The sequence below is a fragment of the Crinia signifera genome, chromosome 2 (assembly GCF_055691185.1).
Source record: "Crinia signifera chromosome 2, ASM5569118v1, whole genome shotgun sequence".
NCBI classification, from domain to species: domain Eukaryota; kingdom Metazoa; phylum Chordata; class Amphibia; order Anura; family Myobatrachidae; genus Crinia; species Crinia signifera.
In genome coordinates this window covers 55,633,045-55,655,845 of record NC_139218.1, presented here as the reverse complement: position 1 = coordinate 55,655,845, position 22,801 = coordinate 55,633,045, and the positions used below count along the sequence as shown (strand labels likewise).

The 22,801-nt window shown below is 44.4% G+C and overlaps 1 protein-coding gene across 3 annotated transcripts in view; it reads left to right on the top strand.

Moving 5' to 3' along the window:
• SMG6 (SMG6 nonsense mediated mRNA decay factor) overlaps positions 1 to 22,172 on the top strand; it is a 244,565-nt gene extending 222,393 nt beyond the window's left edge. For all 3 annotated transcript variants that reach the window (XM_083172152.1, XM_083172151.1, XM_083172150.1), the window contains exons 16-19: positions 10,570 to 10,717; positions 18,878 to 19,089; positions 19,324 to 19,405; positions 19,899 to 22,172. In XM_083172152.1, the coding sequence (XP_083028278.1) occupies positions 10,570 to 10,717; positions 18,878 to 19,089; positions 19,324 to 19,405; positions 19,899 to 20,029 (573 nt within the window). In that variant the 3' untranslated portion in view covers positions 20,030 to 22,172. The remainder of the gene's footprint in view (positions 1 to 10,569; positions 10,718 to 18,877; positions 19,090 to 19,323; positions 19,406 to 19,898) is intronic.
• The last annotated feature ends 629 nt before the right edge of the window (positions 22,173 to 22,801 follow it).

Here is a 22,801-nt window from a genome sequence, read left to right as displayed (position 1 = left end):
GGTGGGAGCAGCGTGGACACAGATATGTCTTCACACATCACTGCTGTCGCAACAAACAGCCCCTCTCCAACATGCTGTCCAGCATTGGTGTTAGGGGGACAATCTAGCTCACGCCCTATGTGTTAGTGCAGGGTTATCAGATTTTACTGTACATGCTGGTAAGTTAGCATGACTGGGTTAAGCTAGTGCCCAGATGCTGCCCCGCATAATCCCGAAATCCTGGTATTGAAATCCCGGCAATTTTAAGGCTAAATCTCGGGATGGGGATCCCAGGATTGGCCACCCTAGTCTGTGCGATGCATTCTGAGTCACAAGCTTCTTATGCTGTAACTACATCCATTCCACTGGTGCACTTCCATGCATTTCAATGCGCAAGGGCTGGGATGCCCACTATTGAGAAACTGCACTCGCAACCATTGGAATAATCATCAATACTTGCTGCACTCTGGCAGGGTATGGTCTCCAATTTACAGGACTAAGCAGCAGAGTTAGCAACCACTCCTGCAATGCGCTGATAACACACTCATCAGACAGGAAGGCCCAGTACATTCCAGAGTCAGTCCTGTGACGTTGCATGCACACAGCGTGCAACTTTTGAGGGAATTACGAGACCTTCGACATTGCGTCCAATGCCCTAATATTGGACGATACATCAGGCTTTACATGTATATAGAGGATATTCCATTTGAAATATGAAGATAATGAAATTTAACAATTATATCAATGCCATTTAACTAATGGCTTCCTGGAGAGTACTTAAAAATGTAATTTTGTTAACTTCATTGTACCACCAGCAGCACGATGGACAGCACTGGTGCTAGGGTGACATAATCTAGCTCACGCCCTACGTGTTAGTGCATGGTTATCAGAAGTTAGAATGACTGGTTAGAACAATAGGGCATACAAGCTTACTGATCATAGGCCTGATAGGTTGTTACTGACATCACAACTGGGCAGGCATTTATGTGTGTCCAGGGGTGCCAAGAGGGGGAGTGGTACTATTTACCCAGACCTAGACCTGACAGAGGGACCCAGTGGGGGCACTGGTCCTGAACCCATTACCTGGAAGCAGGTGCTGTAGCAGCTCTTCTCCTCAACCCAGGGCATGCTGCTGTGTGCAGGGGTGCAGTGTGGCCATGGAGGTGCTTAAAGTACTCTTTTTTTAACAATATTTTATTTTAAGGAAATACCTGGGCCCTGCCAGGCTCTCTACTGCCCTGCATGTTTCCGACATGTTGTGATGTTCAGGGCCGCCGAGAGGGAGGGGGGGAGGGTACATTTTACCTGGACCCGGGCCTATCAGGGGGGCCCGGGCCAGGGGACACAAAGACACACTTTAAAAAAAAAAAACAACAACTTTTTTAAAGGCAGCGGTTTAGCGGGGGTGCGGGTCAGCAGCGGCAGCCTGTGTCACTCTCACTATGTGCAGGTCTGCAGACAGTGACAGAGGCCGGCATCCAGCTGCGGAGCGTCTGCAGAGAAACTGTGTCTGCTGCAGAGCACAGCTCTTGAGACGCGAGAGGGGAAGGTCAGAAGGTCAGGTCACGTGCAAGGACGCGCGGCATGTGACAGGGGAAGATGAAGTGCAGGCTGGAGCCAGAGGAGCTCCTGAAACTGGCTGCCTCCGAGTCATGCCCTGTAAGTACATTTTTTTCTGCCCTGCCTCTTAATACTTAATTATTCTCCATATCTATCTATCTATAGATCTATCTATCTATAGATCTATCTATCTATAGATCTATCTATCTATCTATAGATCTATCTATCTATCTATAGATCTATCTATCTATCTATAGATCTATCTATCTATCTATAGATCTATGTATCTCTATAGATCTATCTATCTATCTATCTATCTATCTATATAGATCTATCTATCTATAGATCTATCTATCTATCTATCTATCTATCTATCTATCTATGTATCTATGTATCTCTATAGATCTATCTATCTATCTATCTATCTCTATAGATCAGGGATACGGCCCCCGCACCCAGTATGTCCGGCCCGCCCACCTTTATTACTTTTTAAACAGCCACCCGCCCGGCTATATTACTGATTAATCAGCCGCCCGCCCGCCTATATTACTGAAGTATCAGCCGCCCGCCCGCCTATATTACATATCAGCCGCCGGGGAGATGTGCATAAGATGCGCCCGCCAATCACTGCTGGCGCATCACCTCCACAGCCACTGTGATTGGCGGGCGCGTCTTCTGCACATCTCCCCGGCGGCAGCAGCAGCCATCCCCGGCGGCTGGTATGTAATATAGGCGGGCGGCTGATACATCAGTAATATAGGCGGGCGGGCGGCTGATTAATCGGTAATATAGCCGGGGAGATGTGCAGAAGACGCACCCGCCAATCACAGTGGCTGTGGAGGTGTGTCGCCGGCAGTGATTGGCGGGCGTGATGCGGGCGGTAGGGAGGGGGACTCGCGAGGTTTGGGATGCGCCCGCCATGCATTGCACTGCATGGGCGGGAGCATCGGAGGTCAGAGTACAGCAGCCGCAGCAGCAGCAGCCATCACGCTGTGGTGCCGCAGCTAAATCAGTGTAAACTTGTAAAGGTAAATGCCGCTCCTCTCACCCTCCCTTCCTCAGTGACTGACCGATCCAGGGGTTGTCATTTACCCCTGGTTTCACCCCCAAACAGGTTAATGTGATTATGTCTGATTATCATAATCAGACATAATCACATTAACCTGTTTGGGGGTGACACCCCCACCCCTTCCTCCACACTGTCACTTTTTATGGTGTGTCTGCCCACATGTATATGTCGCTGCCCGTGTGTATAATGCCCACATGTATATGTCGCTGCCCGTGTGTATAATGCCCACATGTATATGTCGCTGCCCTGTGTATAATGCCCACATGTATATGCCGCTGCCCTCTGTATAATGCCCACATGTATATGCCGCTGCCCGTGTGTATAATGCCCACATGTATATGCCGCTGCCCTGTGTATAATGCCCACATGTATATGCCGCTGCCCTGTGTATAATACCCACATGTATATGCCGCTGCCCTGTGTATAATGCCCACATGTATATGTCGCTGCCCGTGTGTATAATGCCCACATGTATATGCCGCTGCCCGTGTGTATAATGCCCACATGTATATGCCGCTGCCCTGTGTATAATGCCCACATGTATATGGCGCTGCCCGTGTGTATAATGCCCACATGTATATGCCGCTGCCCGTGTGTATAATGCCCACATGTATATGCCGCTGCCCTGTGTATAATGCCCACATGTATATGGCGCTGCCCGTGTGTATAATGCCCACATGTATATGCCGCTGCCCGTGTGTATAATGCCCACATGTATATGCCGCTGCCCGTGTGTATAATGCCCACATGTATATGCCGCTGCCAGTTTGTATAATGCCCACATGTATATGCCGCTGCCCTGTGTATAATGCCCACATGTATATGCCGCTGCCCTGTGTATAATGCCCACGCGTATATGCCAATAATTGATAATTTTTATATGGCCCCCGAAGGGTTTTCAAATTTTCCAAATGGCCCTCAGTAGAAAAAAGGTTCCCCACCCCTGCTATAGATCTATCTGTCAATCTCTATAGATATATCTATCTATATATAGATAGATATATATCTAGATATCTATCTATATATATATATATATATATATATATATATATATATAGATAGATATATAGCTTTTTTTTTTTTGACATTCATGAAAATCATTTATTAACAATATAAAAGGTGACTTTCTCCATAGCAACCAAACAGATTCCATCATTTTTCAAGCACACTTTAGAAAAACATATTGAATGTCTCTGCTGTGGTCATCATCACTTTTTCTGCAGTTGCCTATAGAGCGGTTTCCATAAATGTGCCACATAGTGGTGGAGTCAGTGATGTCTAACTAGCTTTCTTCAGATGTGAGTTTAGGAGCCCATACACGCTCCATTTTTCCTGTCCCTTTTGTACTTTTAAAGTACACATCGCATCGCATCACATGCCTGGTGCATGCATTGTGATGTAAACCAAGTACAAAAAGTATGTGCAGCACATACTTTTTGTACTGTACTTTTGTACTGTACTATGTGATGAGAGGGAGTGCGCATCGCATAGTACTAAACGGATGGCAGAAGAACGGAGCGTCTATGGGCTCCTTAACTCTGAACGGTCTTCTCGAAAGCATAAATATACACTCAAAAAGACATTCACTTTCCCATATAAATACCCCCACTGTAGTCACCGCTGGGCGCCCGGATCCATCCTCCCAAAAGTGCTCGGCACCTTACTTCCCACTTATCCTGGAGCAGGATATGTGGAACGCACGTGAGTGTGCCCTGACTTCCTACCGGAAGCCGGGCGCCCGGCGGGGATGGAGAGATGGGTCTAGAGTGGAGGTATTTATATGGGTAAGTGAATGTCTTTTTGTGTGTATATTTATGCTGCCATGCTCCTGGGAGTGGGTTCTTCTCATGTGCTAAACACGCCCTTAACATGCCGTGTCACCCCCATGGGGGCCCCTGGAAGTTGATGTACCGGGGCCCAGGATTTCTCTTGGCAGCCCTGGTGATGTTAGTCACTGGTGACCTCTGCAGCAACTGTACAACCACTTGTATCCACAGCACAATGCGTCAGTATATCTGCAGATATATATATCGGCCATTGGTTGTGTTGCACAGCTGACATGATCTATCTGGGGAAAAACATTGTTCAGTTCAGACATGTTTCTGGTCCATACATTGCCACAATATATCGGCAGTTCAATTTGACATCTGATGATGTATAGGCAGGTGTGTACCGAGCATTGCACTACATTGTTTCAAATAGCTGCTATTTATGGTTTAGTGGCTTTTTGAAACTGGTATTAAAATGTCAGTTTATCCAATATTTAAAGAACTCTTTTATATATTGTAAGTAAAAATGGCCATGCACAGTCTAGCAAGGTACCTTACATTTTGGGTGCACTTTGGAGTCCATTCAGTTAGGGGCACTGTACAACTTCTCAAATATTTGCCCATTACGGTGCCTTTATGAGGCTGAGTTTCCTGCTCACTTCTGCAGATGACAGTGGTGATGTGGACGGACGCAATGATTGGGTCAGAAACAGAGCATTGTACCTAACAGAATGGGACCCCCTTATGTATCCTTGGTGAAGTCCTTGGTGAAATATAGTTTTCTAGAGGGTGGAGTCCAAATACTTGATCTTGAATACAAAATAACAATAAACCAAATGATCATAAGCTTCTGTCGCACTCTGCTCTTCCACTCCACCTTCAAGGAGCCAGGTGCACTGTAGTGAAGAAACAGATAAACAGATACAATTCCCAGCAGCCCCTGCTGCAGTGTACTGTAGTATTCTTTCAGTTTCTGCACTACAGTGTGATGCACCCAGGACCAGTACAGCAAAATGAAGAGGGAATTGACAGCAGAGGGGGCAAGTTACCTTAGACCAATCCCTTTCAAGCTCCCTAGTATTTTATGAGCCCAGCAGTCAAGCCAGAGGTCCGAAAGGGGGCAGAGCGTAGTGTACAGCCAGTGCCAGGCCAGCCAGCAGCTTGAGCAAGGGAGGAGATCTCCAGCACCAGTCTGAATGAATAGGTCGACAACAAGGTCAACTTGCAATGGGTTGATACTGGCCAAAGGTCAACATGCAAAAGGTCGACATGGTCAAAATATTGACACATGAAATGGTCAACATGATTTTTTCCACAGTTTTTGTTGTCAGTGTTGACACCTGTTGATTTGAACCCCCAATTAGTGTAGCACGTACCCTTGCCATGCTTCGGCCTGGTGTCTGGCTTTGCTGGGCACACTTTATTGTTCCCAACTGTAGTGCATGTGGATGGTAAAATATGGAAAAAGTCCCAATTTTTTTTATTTATTTTTTAAATGTGAAAAACTCATGTCAACCATTGTTGAGTTAATCTTTTGGTGAAAAACGATTGACTGTTTATCCTAGACCAGTGGTAGCCAACCCTAGCCCTCGAGAGCTACCAACAGTTCACATTTTCCAGACAACCTAGCTGCTGCACTCATTAATCACTGACACATTTTAAAAGATCCACAGATGGAGCTAATTAGCTCACTTGTGATTCTGTGAGGAGACCTGCAAAACATGCACTGTTGGTAGCTCTCGAGGACTAGGGTTGGCTACCCCAGTCCTAGACACTGTAGACTTTTCAACAGCTTCCTGATGAGGAAGAGTTAGGTGAAGTAAGGGTGCATCTTTCTAAAAGGTGAGTGCCTGCAGCAGTATGCCACCTTTAGTTGAACAGTGCAGACACCCAGGTTGCAGAGGAGTGCACCTTGATTTGCGCGAATAGGACCATTTTGGCACATCTTTTGTGTCTGCAGTAGTACTTACCTTGTGCTAGTCATCACAGAGGCCCTTTGAATACATTCATATGTATAGGTTAGGTGCGAGTTAATTTTTAAGCTATATCTTTACATTTGGGCATTTTTATAAAGTCTCTCTTTCTACCCCCATTTATCTTCATGATATGACAGTGTTCTGTGTTGCCTCCACTCCCCCCGCAGTCTCCTGGGGGGGCTGTAAACCCCGCTATCACAAGCTGCTGTCTATATGGGGAGCAGGAAGGTACACAGCAGTGAGAGTCCATTGTCTGTCTTCTGTTCAGTGTTTCCCAATTGTAGGATTGTTGTGGAGATCGTTGTCCTGTGGGACGCCAAAAATACATTGTTATACATTAAATGCCAATGACCGCATACACTTCGCAGATATCAGGGGATAATTACATTTACAGATGTTCTGTGGGGTGTTGAAAACGTATTTCGTTTTTATCGCATTATAAATTTGGTTTCCGTTCCCTAGTCTGTACTACAAATTATCACTCCAGTAAAATTAAGGTAGAACAATCCTGGCAGGCGTTAATAAATTGGGAAAGTAGTCATCGATTATCACAGTCTGCCATGTATTTGCATGTCGCCTAGTACACATTATGCAGTCAATTTGTAGCCATTCAAAGTGGTCATAATGTCAATATTCACAATGCCGACATAAGTCTGGTTAAGGAAAAGGTTGACATGTGGTTCCACACCTGCACCACTGCTGCTCCTGCCGTCTAGGAGGTAGCTGCACTGTAACTTGTACCTTTCGCAGCTACACTTTGAAATTTGGGCAGCAATATTCACTTTTACAAGTAAGGAATCACAAATGTAGCAAAGTGTTTTTGTGTAAAACCGGTATTAGAGAAACTAATTTGCTTGTGTGTAATATGACGTGTACCCCATGTCATTATGGCATTGTTACAGGCTGCACTGCACAAACAGGCTTCTTATGTTTTGTTGTCTCTAACACCAGGTGTCGATGGCCACTGTCAGGACATATAGCGGAGACCGGTACGGCACCATTGAGTGTGTAAAATGTTGATCTGTTTTCCCCAATTCCTCCTAGAAGGAAATGTATTATGCGGAAGTCGTCTCGTACTCCTGCCGCTGCAGATGTGCTCTCCGTATTGCACAGGGATCTTTCACAGCGTCCTTCTCTCCCAGATGAGCTTACAACTGATACCAAAGGGAAAGAGAGATGTGTTCTCCATCTTCCTGCCCCCACCTCCGCTAGTGCCCAGGGCCCTTCACTTCCATAATTCTTCATTGTAGCCTTGAATCTTTGCCAGGCACATCTGTCTCACCATATGCGTGAACCCTGTAATCTGTGCCGAGCGACAGTAATACAGCTCTGGTGAAAGCCCTTCTGGGACAAAACACACATGCGTACCCTTCAGCTATTGGCTGGCTGCCCAGAACCAGCCTGGTTACTCACCTTTCATAAACCTAATTGAAATATAGTGAGGTGGGTTTTTTTATTACTTTTTTTTTTTTTTAAAGATCCTGTCAACCTGCCCTTATACATCAGCCTCTGGCGATAGAAAATAAGGGGGTGTTCGTGTTTTTATTATTCCTGATGGAAAAGAATATACAGTATTTGGTAGCCAGGGAGTGTAATCTAGGAACCATTTTATCTCTTTTTTTAAAAACTATCAGAGGAGATCCATCAAAGTTTGGGGAGAGAAAAAGTAGCAATCAGTCGGCTTCTAAGGGCCACTTTTCAGTCTGCTAGAAAAATGACAGTGGAGGATTTTGGGAAGAATTCCCAAAAACGATATTGCGCTAGTTGTTTGAGCAGCCCTGTAATGATGGGTAGTTTTCTGTGGAGGTATTTGCTGCAAGGCAAAAAGTTACTGGGCGCTTGAAGGGAGGGGGAGGGGAGAGGGTAAGGGAAGGAGTTAATAGACTGAGAATTGGAATGAGATTTATGAAGGAATAAAGTTTGAGTGGTAATGAGAACAGAAGGTAGATAAAAAGTAACTTAAAATAATGAAATAAAAATAAATATAAAAAATAAAATAGAAATAAAAATGAAAATAAAAATAAAGTTAAATTGTTCTTAAGTTTACACTCTTTTAAGTGGTTATTTTGTAGGAGGCAGCAGTCCAGTATATTTAGCTCACTGAGCTAGTCTCGCCCTAGCATCTAACCTGATCACAGGGGAAGGCAGCGGCGTATCGCCGGTCTGTGTCTTCCGTGTGCGGCGAGCGGCTTGTGGTGACGTCACTTTCTCCATCTTCGTACGGGACTTGCGGCGTGTAGCTGGGGGTGAACAGTGGGGCACCCCTTGATGGCTGTCCTGCTCCTCTTCCAAACCAACGCGTTTCACATCCAACAGGATCCTTGAAAAAGGAAGACTCAGACCGGCGATACGCCGCTGCCTTCCCCTGTGATCAGGTTAGATGCTAGGGCGAGACTAGCACAGTAAGCTAAATATACTGGACTGCTGCCTACTACAAAATAACCACTTAAAAGAGTGTAAACTTAAGCGCACAATTTAACTTTATTTTCATTTTTATTTCTATTTTATTTTTTATATTTATTTTTATTTCATTATTTTAAGTTACTTTTTATCTACCTTCTGTTCTCATTACCACTCAAACTTTATTCCTTCATAAATCTCATTCCAATTCTCAGTCTATTAACTCCTTCCCTTACCCTCTCCCCTCCCCCTCCCTTCAAGCACCCAGTAACTTTTTGCCTTGCAGCAAATACCTCCACAGAAAAATGACCGTAACTGATTGGTGCTTTAAAGATGGGTACACTATACAGTATTTTCTATGATTTGTCATTGTGGGGTAGATGTATGAAGCAGTGATAAGGGAGGAGAAATTATAAAGTGCCTGGTACTTTATCACCAGCCAATCAGCTCCTTTTTAAACCCAGCCTGTTACTTAGCAGTCAGGAGCTGATTGGCCGGTGATAAAGTACCAGACACTTTATCACTTCTCCTCCCTTATCACTGCTTCATACATCTACCCCTGTGAGTCAAATTGAAACGACGAATCTACCAGTGTGTTTGCACTGTTGCGCCTCCCACGCGTCACTCATCGATATAGTTTGCAGCACCATGCAGTGTAATGAAGGACAGAACAAGAGGTCCTTCATTACATCGACTGGTGTGTACCAGCAACCTTGCTTGGTTCTGGGACAAAGGTAATATAACCCCTAGCATCATCAAGATTTCTGGTTGTCTAGTGTGTACCCAGCTTATCTCTCTCCACTTTATATCTCTCTGAGATTTGATAAATGTCCCCTTATCATACTAAACCATAAGTCACTTTGGTAATTAATACTTATGTGATGTAAATGGAACCCTTCATTGCTGATCTGGTGGGGGCGGTGGATTTTCTGACCGCTTGATTTTGTGTTATGAGGACATGTGTATTTGGAAGAGTCCGAGATGCAGGACTGTCATTCACAGGGCAACGTAAGTGGACGGAAGTACAGGATACTGTATCCTTATGAACCTGTGGCGTAGGAAGTCCTGGGCTATTTATAACACAATACCCTGCAGGAGGAGAAATGCCACAGACTTCCCGACTGCCCTGCTACCCTATGACTGTTCTGCTTCCCTTTACCACCCGCCGTCCAAGCTCTGTTCTTACGGCTCCCTGTTCTTGGCTCGGGATGATGTGACCTCGCTGACGGTCTGTGCATCCTGCAGAGGGGACGTGCAGACAGTCACAGCCTGTTCAAAGACGCCCCAGAGCTCTATCTTGCTTTAGTAGAAAGGGTTTGGATCTGCCACCCCCACCCATGGTTTTTTGTTTTTTTAGATATTCTTGAAATTATTTGCCAGTTGTTATGTAGCAACCTCTAAGCCGGATGTTTGGAAGGCCAAATGGAAACAGCCTCCCCCCCCCCCCACACACACACACAAAAAAAATGAGTGTCAGTAATTGAGTGCATGAGTAAAGTTGTAGTAACTTTGTCACCAGTAAGGTTTGTACTTTGTCCTTTTATTGGGTGTTTTTAAGGAAACAAAGAATGGTTTCGCCACTATTTCATATTCCCAGCTGGCAGTTTAGCTTTGGTCAGACTTGTTAATGCAATATCTGGGGCAGTAGCTTTTGGGATCCAGTTATGCTTTTATTCTTCCTGCTTGTGATGTAAAGAACCAGAAACCGCTTTCCCATCTTGCTGCCCATTGTCAAATGATATCACTTTGGTCATGTTTTGATATATTTCTATAAGTATGTGACCGCTGGTTAACTAACTCCTGCTTTTCTTCCTAGGCTGTCCTGGATGGCAAGACCAGACCCCTGGAGCTGGAAATCCGGCCCTTATTTTTGGTTCCCGATACAAATGGGTTCATCAACCATCTTCCAGGCCTGGAGCAGCTGCTGTCGTGTCAGATCTACATACTGGTCATTCCGCTGATAGGTAAGACATGGGGATAGCAGGCTTTCCTCGCCAAGGTCGGATGGGAGTCATGCCTGTAAAGCCACTGAACCTAAAATCTATCGGTTACACTAACAAATACATAAAAATAAAATGTAGCATTGTATATCACATATTGCATGTTATAGCACTTGCTATACATTTTGTCAAAAATGACTACAGTTAAGCCCACCGCCGGGACTCCTACTGGCAGGCTTAGTGCAGCTCAGCTCAGCCAGGAAGATTTCCAGACGTGCCACTTAAGGGGTTAATACTACCAAAAGGTAAAGTTGCCAAGCTTCTTCATAGTGAAAATACCATGGCATTCTTACTTATAACTAGAGCTGAACGGGTTTCGCCCGATTATCGCAATAAGCCAATAAGATGATCCCACTTTGAGATCCGAGTAAATCCGAACCCGCTCATCGATTTATAATGGGACTCATGTGTGAACACACAGTGCATTTGTGTTGTATAAACACACCAAACACATGAAATCAGAATCAGCTTTATTGGCCAGGTATACTTGCATACACAGTACATAGAATTAGTTTTTGGGTAACAGTGTAGCAGCCAGGAGGGAAATAAGAAGACAAGTCGGGATGGGGGGACACATGTACAAGCACTAAGATAGTTATACAAAAACAGTGTGGGTAACAGGCAGTGCATATGAAGGACTAGTCAGTGGACCGACATTCCTGCCATCATGAGTTCAGCTGGTGGACTGCGTGAGAAAAGAAGATATTCAGGCTTCTGTTGGACTTGGAGGGAACGGCCCTTTATCGTCTGCCGGAAACAAAGTTTGTGTACTATCTCATGTATGGAATTTGAATTCTAAGCAATTACTTTCTTGCACACATTTAGTTCCATTTACATATCATGTCCCCAGTAGTGCCAGTTACAGATGTCCCCAGTAGTGCCAGTTACAGATGTCCCCAGTAGTGCCAGTTACAAATGTCCCCAGTAGTGCCAGTTACAGATGTCCCCAGTAGTGCCAGTTACAGATGTCCCCAGTAGTGCCAGTTACAGATGTCCCCAGTAGTGCCAGTTACAGATGTCCCCAGTAGTGCCAGTTACAGATATCCCCAGTAGTGCCAGTTACAGATGTCCCCAGTAGTGCTTCAAGCAAAAAGAAAAAAAAAAGATAATTCAGGAAACTATGGTTTTCAGAATAACTATAATAACCGATATCTGGATAATGGATACTCTACCTGTGTGTGTGTGTGTGTGGGGGGGGGGGGGGGGGCACTCCCAATGACTACAATGCAATTGGCTCCGATGCCCTAACTAGATGCCGTTTATATACAAACGGAAGGTGCTGCACTCAAATAATGAAGCAGACATCTCATATGCTTAACAACGTTTGAGTTTATTAGAAACTGTTTTCAAATTACAAATACAATACAAATGAAACATACTTATATACTTGAACATACCTCATGTGAAAAGCCGCTTGCTGGGGAGGGACCGGCAACTTGCCCAGGGCCGGCATTAGGTGATGACTTCAGCCCGCTGAGTGACTCCACGGGAGTGTGGTAGTCTCCATGACAACAGGGACGCTATGAAACCAAAACATAGAAAAACACTGTGTAGCGCACAAAGGAGAACAGCGCAAGGTATAAACCGTAATAGGTACTCTTTACTTATCACGGCGGCCATCGCGGGCATTGAATGCACTAAAAAATCGGGTGCGACGCGACCGACGCGATGCCCGCGATTTCCCATAGGGAACAATGTTAAATGTCTCAATTGACCCGATTTTCCTGTTCAATGCCTCAATTGACCCGATTTTTCCATAGGAAACAATGTTAAATGGCCCACAGAGGCCAAATAGGCACCCTGAAGTGTGAAATGGCCCCCACAATTGTTAACGCCACCCCACGATCAACGTCAACCCGAAGCGTGGCGAGCGCGGCGGTACGCGTCCTACGACCTTTTCATACCCCCACTATCCACGTCGGCGTGGAGTCGAGAATAGAATAGTGTGGCGAGCGCAGCGAGCCACCGAGCCCGAAGCGTGGCGAGCGGACGCGGATACCTGTGAAGCCCGCGAAGGGACGCGTTTACCTGTGAAGGTATCCGCGTCCCCTCGCGGGGCACGCTGCGCTCGCCACGCTTCGGGCTTGCTGCGCTCGCCACACTATTCTATTCTCAACTCCACGCCGACGTGGATAGTGGGGGTATGAAAAGGTCGTAGGACGCGTACCGCCGCCCCTCGCGGGCTCGCTGCGCTCGCCACGCTTCGGGTTGACGTTGATCGTGGTGTGGCGTTAACAATTGTGGGGGCCATTTCACACTTCAGGGTGGCTATTTGGCCTCTGTGGGCCATTTAACATTGTTTCCTATGGAAAAATCGGGTCAATTGAGGCATTGAACATGAAAATCGGGTCAATTGAGACATTTAACATTGTTCCCTATGGGAAATAGCGGGCATCGCGTCGGTCGCTTCGCACCCGATTTTTAGTGCATTCAATGCACTAAAATCGCAATTTTTTTTACCTGCGATGCCCAAGATCAAAATCGTGGGTGCCGTTCTAGGTAAAGAGTACCCCGTAATAGTCAGAGGTGGAAGCATGTAATTTGGAGATTAAGCAATAATTTAGAAATTAAGCAATGTAGAGAAAAATTTGTAAGTTTAATTTATATAGCACACTTTCTCCAACAAGACCTAAGGCGCTTTAAAGAACATATGAATAGCTAGTCAAATAAATATACAACAAAGTTATGACTGATCCCAATAGAATACATTCATTAAAACAGACAATAGAAATATGTTAATTTCATCCCCTTGGATGAATAACATCCAAAAGGGAAATCCATCTTGATCACACTGTATTTAGCAGAGTGATTGCCTTTCCGAATTGATGGCGGTATCATATCAATCATGCGGGAAATGACAGTGCAAAGTGGGTGTTAAATTTGGGCAAAATGCAGAGCAGCTGGTTGCTTACTGAAGCCTGCTGATAGAGCGCTTCTTATGGCAGATCTATGCGCCACCTTGAATATTCATCCCGTTTTGCCGATATACATTAAGCCACATGGGCATTAAATTTGGTATGCCACAAAAGATGCGTTACAATCCAGGCGATGGTGAATCAAATATTTTTTGCCATTTCGCATTTCTTTAAACGCTGAAAATGGCACCCGAATTAAGCATCACTCTTCGCAGGGCCGAAGTCGCTTAAAATTGCTAGCACCCCTATGGAAGTATGAGCACTTTTAAGCGATTTCAGTCCGCCCGGTGCTGTGATGATTTGCGAGTGCGAATCATCCGCACCTAATAGAATCGACACCCAAGGGTGAAGAGGGCCCTGCTCTAGAGAGATAACACTGTAGTGGGGCATATATTTAAGGCCAAGTCTAGCCCTTCATATATTTAAAAGGGGGCATATTCTAGTGCATTAAAAGACCATTTTAACATCCAGTCATAAAAAATGGTCATAGACTTGCATACAAATGGTAGCGGTCAAAACACAGCATGGGTTTAACAGCATAATTCTACACAGATGACCCCATAATGACAATGTTAAAAAAGTTTGGTGGAGATTTTGTGCATATTTATTAAAAATTAAAAACTATAAGTGTTCACAGCCTTTGCCATGAAGCTCAAAATTGATGCATCCGGTTTCCACTGATCATCCTTGAGATGTAGCTTAATTGGAGTCCACCTGTGGTAAATTCAGTTGATTGGAAAGTCATACACCTGTCTATATAAGGTCCCACACTTGACAATGCATGTCAGAGCACAAACTGAGCGTGAAGTCAAAGGAATTGTCTGTAGATATCTGACACAGGATTGTCTCGAGGCACAAATATGGCGAAGGGTACAGAAAAATATATGCTGCTTTGAAGGTCCCAATGAGAAGAGTGGTCTTCATCATCTGTAAATGGAAGAAGTTCGGAACCACCAGGACTTTTCCTAAAGCTGGCCGGCCTTCTAAACTGAGCGATCAGGGGAGAAGGGCCCTAGTCAGGGAGGTGTCCAAGAACCTGATGATCACTCTGTCAGAGTTTCAGAATTCCTCTTGAGAGAAGAGAACCTCACAGAAGGACAACCATCTCTACAGAAATCAACCAATCAGGCCTGTATGATAGAAGGGCCAGACAGAAGCCACTCCTTTTGTAAAAAGCACATAACAGCCCACCTGTAGTTTGCCTAAATGCACCTCAAGGACTCAGATCATGAGAAACTAATTTCTCTGTTCCGATCAGGAAAATATTGAACTTTTTGGTTATGAATGCCAGGAGTCATGTTTGGAGGAAACAAGGCACCGCTCATCAACAGTCCAATACCATCCTTACAGTGAAGCATGGGGGTGACCGCAACATGCTGTGGGGATGTTTATCAGTGGCAGGAACTGGCAGACTAGCCGGATAGAGGGAAATATGAATGCAGCAATGTACAGAGACATCCTGGATGAAAACCTGCTGCAGAGCGCTCTTGAACTCAGACTGGGGCGAAGTGCATCTTTCAACATGACGACAACCCTATCACACAGCCAAGATATCAAAGGAGTGAATCCAGGACAACTCTGTAAATGTTCTTGAGTGGCTCAGCCAGAACCCAGACTTGAATCCGATTTGAACATTTCTGGAAAGATCTGAAAATGGCTGTGCACCGATCAAACAATCTCAAAGGGACATTCAGAGAAAATTACTTTACCCAAGTCCTCCGCAGTCGAATCCCTGTACTTTTATACCAGAATATAAGTATGTCCCTGATGTTTTTCTGTAGAAAAGTTGCTTCTTTGCTGCCCTTCTTGACACTGGGTCATTCTCCAAAAAGTCTTCCTCTCGCTGTGTGTGCAGATGCACTCACACCACCTGCTGCCATTCCTGTGCAAGCTCTGCACTGTTGGTGCCCACGATCCCACAGCTGAATCAACTTTAGGAGACTGTCCTGGCTCTTGCTGGACATTTTTGGGCACACTGAAGCCACCTTCACAACTATTGAACCTCTCTCCTTTGAAGTTCTTAATGATCTGGTTGATTGAGGTGCAATCTTATTAGCGGCAATACCCTTGTCTTTGAAGCCCTTTTTGTGCAAAGCAATGACGACTGCACATGTTTCCTTGCAGGTAACCATGGAAAACAAAGGATACTTTTTTTTTTTTCAAGCACCACCCTCCTTTTAAAGCTTCCAGCCTGTTGTTTTAACTCAATCAGCTTGACTGAGTGATCTCCAGCCTTGTCCTCGTCCACAATCTGATGTCAGCTTGTCCTTTTTGTGGCAGGGCTGAAATGCAGTGGAAATGTTTTTGGAATTCATTTAATTGTCATGGCAAAAAAGGAATTTGTAATTAATTCCAGTTAATCTGATCCTTCTTCATGATAATTCTGTAGTATATGCAAATTGGCGTCATAAAAACTGAGGCAGCAGGCTGTGAAAATTTATATTTGTCATTCTGAAAGTTTTTGCCATGGCTGGATAGATAGATAGATAGATAGATATATCAATTAAAATGAGCATTACCATAGTTATCCATTTCTATGGATAGTTGTCTGTTAGTATGTACTGCATTTCTTTACTGTTGTGTTAACTGGGGTGATCGCTATAATGGAATTTCCTTGAGCAAACTGTGTATTGCATTGGGTCTCTGCGGCATTTTTGTGGTTAAATGTTGGATGAGTGCGTAGGGGCTCCTGATTCCTCCCCTCCGTTGCCTCTCAGTTGGCGATCGCAGCCTTGCTATGGTTGCAGTGCTGTGCAGCTCCCTCGCTGGGCTGGGTACAGTCACACACAGCTGAGTGAGCAGCTGCTGGAACACACGTCCTCGTCACAGCTTTTTCTCCATATAAAGCCAGCGGTGCAATCTCTGACTGGTTCCAGTTATTGCTAAACACTCGCCCCTGGCACAAGCACTGGTGTTACTGGGTGGTCTGGCCGGCTCCCTGGATTTGGGAGTTCTCTCCCTGACCGAGTGAAGGAGCCCTGTGGCGTATCTGGTGTATTTGGTTGGGTTTAATAAGCAGTAGAACATGCTTTCTTCCCTGTAGGGGAACGTACATGTATTATAGCTACTTCCTGTCATACAAGCACTACTGTCCATCTGTTTATAAGCCTACCCCAGATATCTGCATCTATCCTCCCTACTAGCACAGCTATGGACACACGAGAGCCACACATTGGACATCATACAGTACAGGTTGAGTATCCGGTATCCGGACATCCCTTATCCGAATTATTCCTAAAACCGTGGTTTTTGGAATCATTTTTTTTTTTTTTTAACCCCTAACCCTCTTTTCATACTTACCAAGTCCCCGGGCGTCCACAGCAGGCCTCCGGCATCTTCTCCAGGGTCTCCAGCGGTCCCAGGAATGCATTGCGCGAGTGTGCGCGCGCGCCGGTGACGTCACCGGTGCGTGCGCACCGGTGACGTCACCGGTGCGTGCGCACACTCACGCAATGCATTCCTGGGACCGCTGGAGACCAGGAGAAGATGCCGGAGGCCTGCTGTGGACGCCCGGGGACTGCGCGGACGCCAAGGGACGCCCGGGGACCATCAGGGGACAGGTAAGTATGGCTGGAAAAAAATATTCCAAAAACCGGAAAATTCCCCTATCCGAAATGCTCGCGGTCCCGAGCATTTCGGATAGGGGATACTCAACCTGTATTAGCATGCCTTTTTGTAAATAAAAATGGGATTTATCACCTTTTCATGCTGAGCTTTGTAGTTCTACATCACCTGGGAAGGCATGTGTCTGAAGTATCATATAAAGAATGTGGTTCATTGAACTATGCTTAGAAGAGCATGTTATATATAACTATAAATTTATCAATTTTATTAACAAATTCTGAATTCATTGGATAACGAAGTGCTGTTTGTACAGGATATAGGAAAACACACTGAGTGTACTGTGAATGATATGGATATTAGAAGTCATTGAGCAGTTTTGTGACCAAATGAGCAGTAATATAAGAACTGTTTGCATCATTATTATATACAACTGTAATTATTAGGCTAAAATTCAGAGGTCTCAATGCTGAGATATTCGCATGCGTTAGCATTTGCTTAAATAATCATTGAGACATTCTGGACTGTAGATCTTTTTGCTCACATCTGGGATGCTTGGGTGCGAGAGAAAAAGGACTAATCGTTACATTAGCTATTAGTTTTAATGTTAATTGAAGTCCTGTTTTCGGATTGTAATTGTGAATACTCTCATTTATAATTTTATTGATGTGAAGGTTTATCTGTAAATTTAGGCTTTGAAATGAAAGTTTTGGTACTGTAATATATTTAATTGCTGGATACTTACATCTACTAGAGTTTGATTGGGGTAACCTTAAAGGAAAAAGAGTAAAATCTACAAAAAGCATATCCATCTGAATATGGTGCTATAAATGAACATGGAATCTATGGACATACGGCATTATTCTAGTTCACTCTTTCTGACAAAATCCTTCTTAGATGGACAAAACCATGTGCACTGCAGGTGGGGCAGATGTTACTTGTGCAGAGTGAGTTAGATTTGGGTGAGGTTTTACTTCAAAGTGAGATCTATATTGCAGTGTAAAAATAAAGCAGCCAGTATTTACCCTGCACAGAAACAAAATAACTCACCCAAATCTAATTCTTTCTGCACCTGTTCCATCTGCCCCACCTGCAGTGCACATGGTTTTGTCCATCTAAGAAGGATTTTGTCAGAAAGAGTGAACTAGAATAAGGCCCATAGTTACTTCCATATAAATCAGAGAGGTAGAGTATACCGCTTGTGAGTAAGTATTTTAGTCATGATTTAATTGTATGATTTATGCTGATTGTTATTATTTTTTTATTATTGAACATTAAATCTTATATTGAATCATTATAGTTCTCTCTCTTAATTGAAGGAATTTTCCAGTATAGATTTCCAGCATCATTCTGGGAGCGGCACACTTTTAATAGTGAAGCATTCTAATAACCGTTATTAGTAACTAAATTATTTGATTTGCGCCTGATATTAGTATATATATAAAGTTGTTTTTGTTTTTAGCATTTTCATTGGATTGGATAATTGTGGCTTTTTAAAATTTGTATTGGGGTTGCCTTATGTTGTTTTTTGTTTTTTCATTTTATTTTAGTGTTAAATATATAGCCATCAGCTGCGCCCACTGTGAGCAGTTACTATGTGCTATTACCCAGTTGAATACTCCTAATTTCTGGCATTTTCTGTCTCTAGTTATCCATGAGCTGGATGGCCTTGCGAAGGGACAGGACTTTGACCAGCGCAGTGCTGGGCATGGGCGATCTCTCCAGGAGAAGGCCAGGAAAGCCATCCAGTTTCTAGAACAGGGGTTTGAAAGCAGAGATCCCTTTCTGAGAGCCCTGACAAGCCGCGGCAACGAGCTGGAATCTATCGCCTTCCGCAGCGAGGACATATCTGGGCAGAAGGTACCGTGGTTCTCTGATCTGTGCCTGCTTCCCTGTGATGTAGGACCGTGTGGTGAATGACCCTTATTTCCTATATGCAGAGCTTGTACACACAGACATTCTGCTCTCTATCCTGTTGTGTTGTATGTTCCCAGGATAAAAATGGCGAAACTACAACAGACAACGGAGATAGAAACATCTAGGTGATCACTACAAGTAAACCATTTTCATTTCTCACATTAAACTATTTTCCAGGGCAACAACGATGACCTGATACTGTCTTGCTGTCTGCATTACTGCAAGGACAACGCAAAGGATTTCATGCCATCTAATAAAGGTAGGATGTCCTCTCCGGCCGCAGCTTGTTAGTTTTTTGGTGACAACTTATATTCTAATGTAAACATACCTTGAGTCATGCCACTTCCTCCCCTCCCTCTCTGCCTGTCCTGTTATGCCAGATTAAAGTGACATTATGAACTGCCCAAGGCCATCTGTCACAGGATTAACCTGCCACAGCTGTTCTTGTTGTTTATAAGACAGATCCTGGCCTAGGTCTGACAACCGCTGGCCTCTGGTTTGTAACACAGAGGATGGTTACCAGTGTCACAGTGACAAGTATCCCCCCTTCCTCCTCCTTACAGTCCCCCTCCGCTCCCACGTTCCTCCTTCTGTGAGAACTTACTCCAAAGCTGTTGTACATTTCCTTTGGCTGTTCTCCTTCTCCGGACCCATCAACGTAAAATTTTGCACCTCGTGTCTTTTTTTTTTTTTTTTAACCTTCATCCCCTCTTATGTTTTCTGTTCTCTCTCCCTTCCTGCCCTCCTTCCAGATGATCCCATACGTCTGAGAAGAGACGTTGTTCTGCTGACTGATGACCGTAACCTCAGAGTCAAGGCCCTGACCCGTCATGTCCCCGTGCGAGACATCCCTGCGTTTCTCAAGTGGGCCAAAGTGGGGTGAGGCAGCGAGGAATCGGAAAGGATGAATCCTTGTGTGCAAGAAAAAAAAAAAGAATATCCAGTGTGTGATACGCCAGGGCGAGAGGTCGTTACGGTCAGTCCTGGTGCAACAGTTCAACTGCCCTATGCCAACCCACACGCACACACAGGCACCCCAGACCACCACCCACTATCTGAAATAAACCCGTGCAAAAGCAAATATCCCCTTCATGGACCTTAAGCCTGTTGTGACTTGTCTGTTAGTACAGGTGGATGGCGGTATGCGTGAAGAAGGGGTTTGTCAGCGTATGTTGGGTCTAACTGATCAGTGAGGGTGCAGGATTTAGTAAGGAATCTGCCTTCAGGTTTCTACTGGCAGATTATACCAGCCATGCCAGTGGCACAGTTCCCCCCTTGATTTTGCCCTTTTTTTTTACAAGTGATGCCCGCAACACCTCCCTCTTCAGTGTTGTCATGGCCTCATTGGTAATAAGCAGTGGTTTCTTTCTGTTGTGTTTTTATTTATTTACTGAACCCTGGGCTATTTTAGTTTTTGGATTTTATTCTCTATTTTTAAAGTTTTCTCTCTTTTGTTTAACTTGAAGTTTAAAAGAGCTTTGTTTGCAGCCCGGGCTTTTCGAGGTCGAATTGGGCATAAAACAGACTTTATGGAAGACCTCACCCATCTGTCACTGTTCCCATTTACATTACCTGCTGAGAATCTGTTTCATCGGGGAAGGGGGGGGGGGGGGTCTGTCTCTTGGGTTTTTATTTTTTTTTGTTATTTTGCTTTCTTCACAATAAAGATACAAGAACAACTCTTAGATCATGTATCCTCCCCCGCCCCTAAATTGTGACTTCTGTCAGCCAGCTTCTCCCTTTTCGGTACTTAGGGAGGGTGCGTAGGTGTCACCACGGACATTCAGATGTGAAGCATGATCGTACTCTTAAGAAGTGTACAACAATGCTTGACCGATCTACAGCGCTGCACACACCAGGTTACACAGATGTTCTCGGCAGGTTTCCCTGGCAGCAATCGCTCTCTGCAGTTTCTGTCATTCCCAGCCAAGACCTGACATCTGAAAATCCGAAGCGTTCTGTAGGTTCTGATGTCATCCTTTTCCTTAATACTTTATAAGATCAGTCTTTGGGGATGAAGGCAGAAATCGGCCACATGGTCCTTGCTGTGTACTTGGCCTGGACAGTTTCTGCATTTGTTTTTTTTTACACTATTATTAAGAGGGGCCGGCTCCATTGCTGCACATTACCGCAGGCAGCGTTTTGTAGGGTTAATGGTTAACTCCTCCAATGCAATGACCATTAGAAATATTATTTTGAACAGTGTTCCGTTGCCGGACTGGCTTTTGGGAAAGCCCTGTGTGGGTACAGATAAGGATGGATGGGAATGTGTGCTAGTGCACAGGAACTAGCATCACATGCCGCATAAGTAGCGGCCCTGTCCGGGAAAGAGATGAAAAGAACAAACCATCCAGATAGTAATGTTGATAAATAGTAACTGTAGGTAGTGGTGATTTGTTTTTATTTATTTTTTTCTTCAGATTTTCTGCTTGTGTAAATAGTTTTAGTTTTGTTTTTTTTAAAGGTGTTTGGAAATTTAATGGGGGTACATGTTGTCGTAGCCAAAGGATCTCATTGTAGGACAGGCAGCATATTCTATTCCGAGGGAATTAAACCTTCCTAAGGAAATAATACATTTTCCATGTAGGATCTTTAAACAATACCTGCGTAGGTGGCTTTCTTTAATGCAATATGTTCAGGCTGTTCCATAACTGTGTGATTATGTGTTTAACCTTTTTTTATTTTTACTGAGTAACGCTGTCATTTATTTTGGCGCCAGCATTCAAGCTGTGTAAAGATTACGGTGTTGGATGTACTTGCTGTAAAAGCGAGAGAACTCCATGTATGACACACAGGTCCTGTGCTAAGGAACCAACATCCGCAGCCGTTTTACCACTGTTACTCTGTCTTATCCAAATGTCCTGTCAGACACCCCATTTCCACAGTTTGCTTCTGTGTGTAAACTTCTTACGTTACTGTTACTAGTTCTTGCTTTTTGTTTGAGATGGAATGTTATGTGCTATTTTTAGATGCTGTGATGGTTGATGAATACAAAAACCTCCTAATAAACTTTCTTTTAAATGAAATCGATCTATTTACTGTTTACTGCCTTTGTTTTTTGTGAATATTAACACCTCTTTTGCCAGATATACCTATTGAGAATGACAGGCATTCAATTAGCCATGCAAGGAAATGTAATTTTAGCATCTGACTTCTACTCCTGGAGCTATTCAATTAAAAGTCGTGTTTCACACTCAATAGGGTGTATTCAATGCAGCCGGTGAGGGTGTTTATGGCGAGAATGGCTTGTTTTCGGCGAGGATCGGCGTTTAACCCCCTCGCTGGCCGCTTGCCCTATTTTATGTTCCAGAGGAACAGCGAGATTTCTGGTTAATGTATCGAGCTCGCTGCATATAGCTGTGAGCCTCACTGTTTTGACGGCCGCACGCGCCGTTTCCACTTTGCTTTTTAGAAAAAGCAAAGAGGAAACAGAACGTGCAGGAGTCAGTTGATTACTGAGGGTGGGCTATGACGGCATTGAATATACCCCTGTGAATCCGTGGCTCATGTACCTTGGCCCATAGATTCCATTAGAAGTGCCCAGAGCTTTAGGGTTAACATGTCAGCGGCACCTGCAATAAAGGCATATAGCTCCATTGGGCTTCAATACAAATCCTCAGAAGATGCAGCCTATAGTCAGCAACTGAATAGTCCC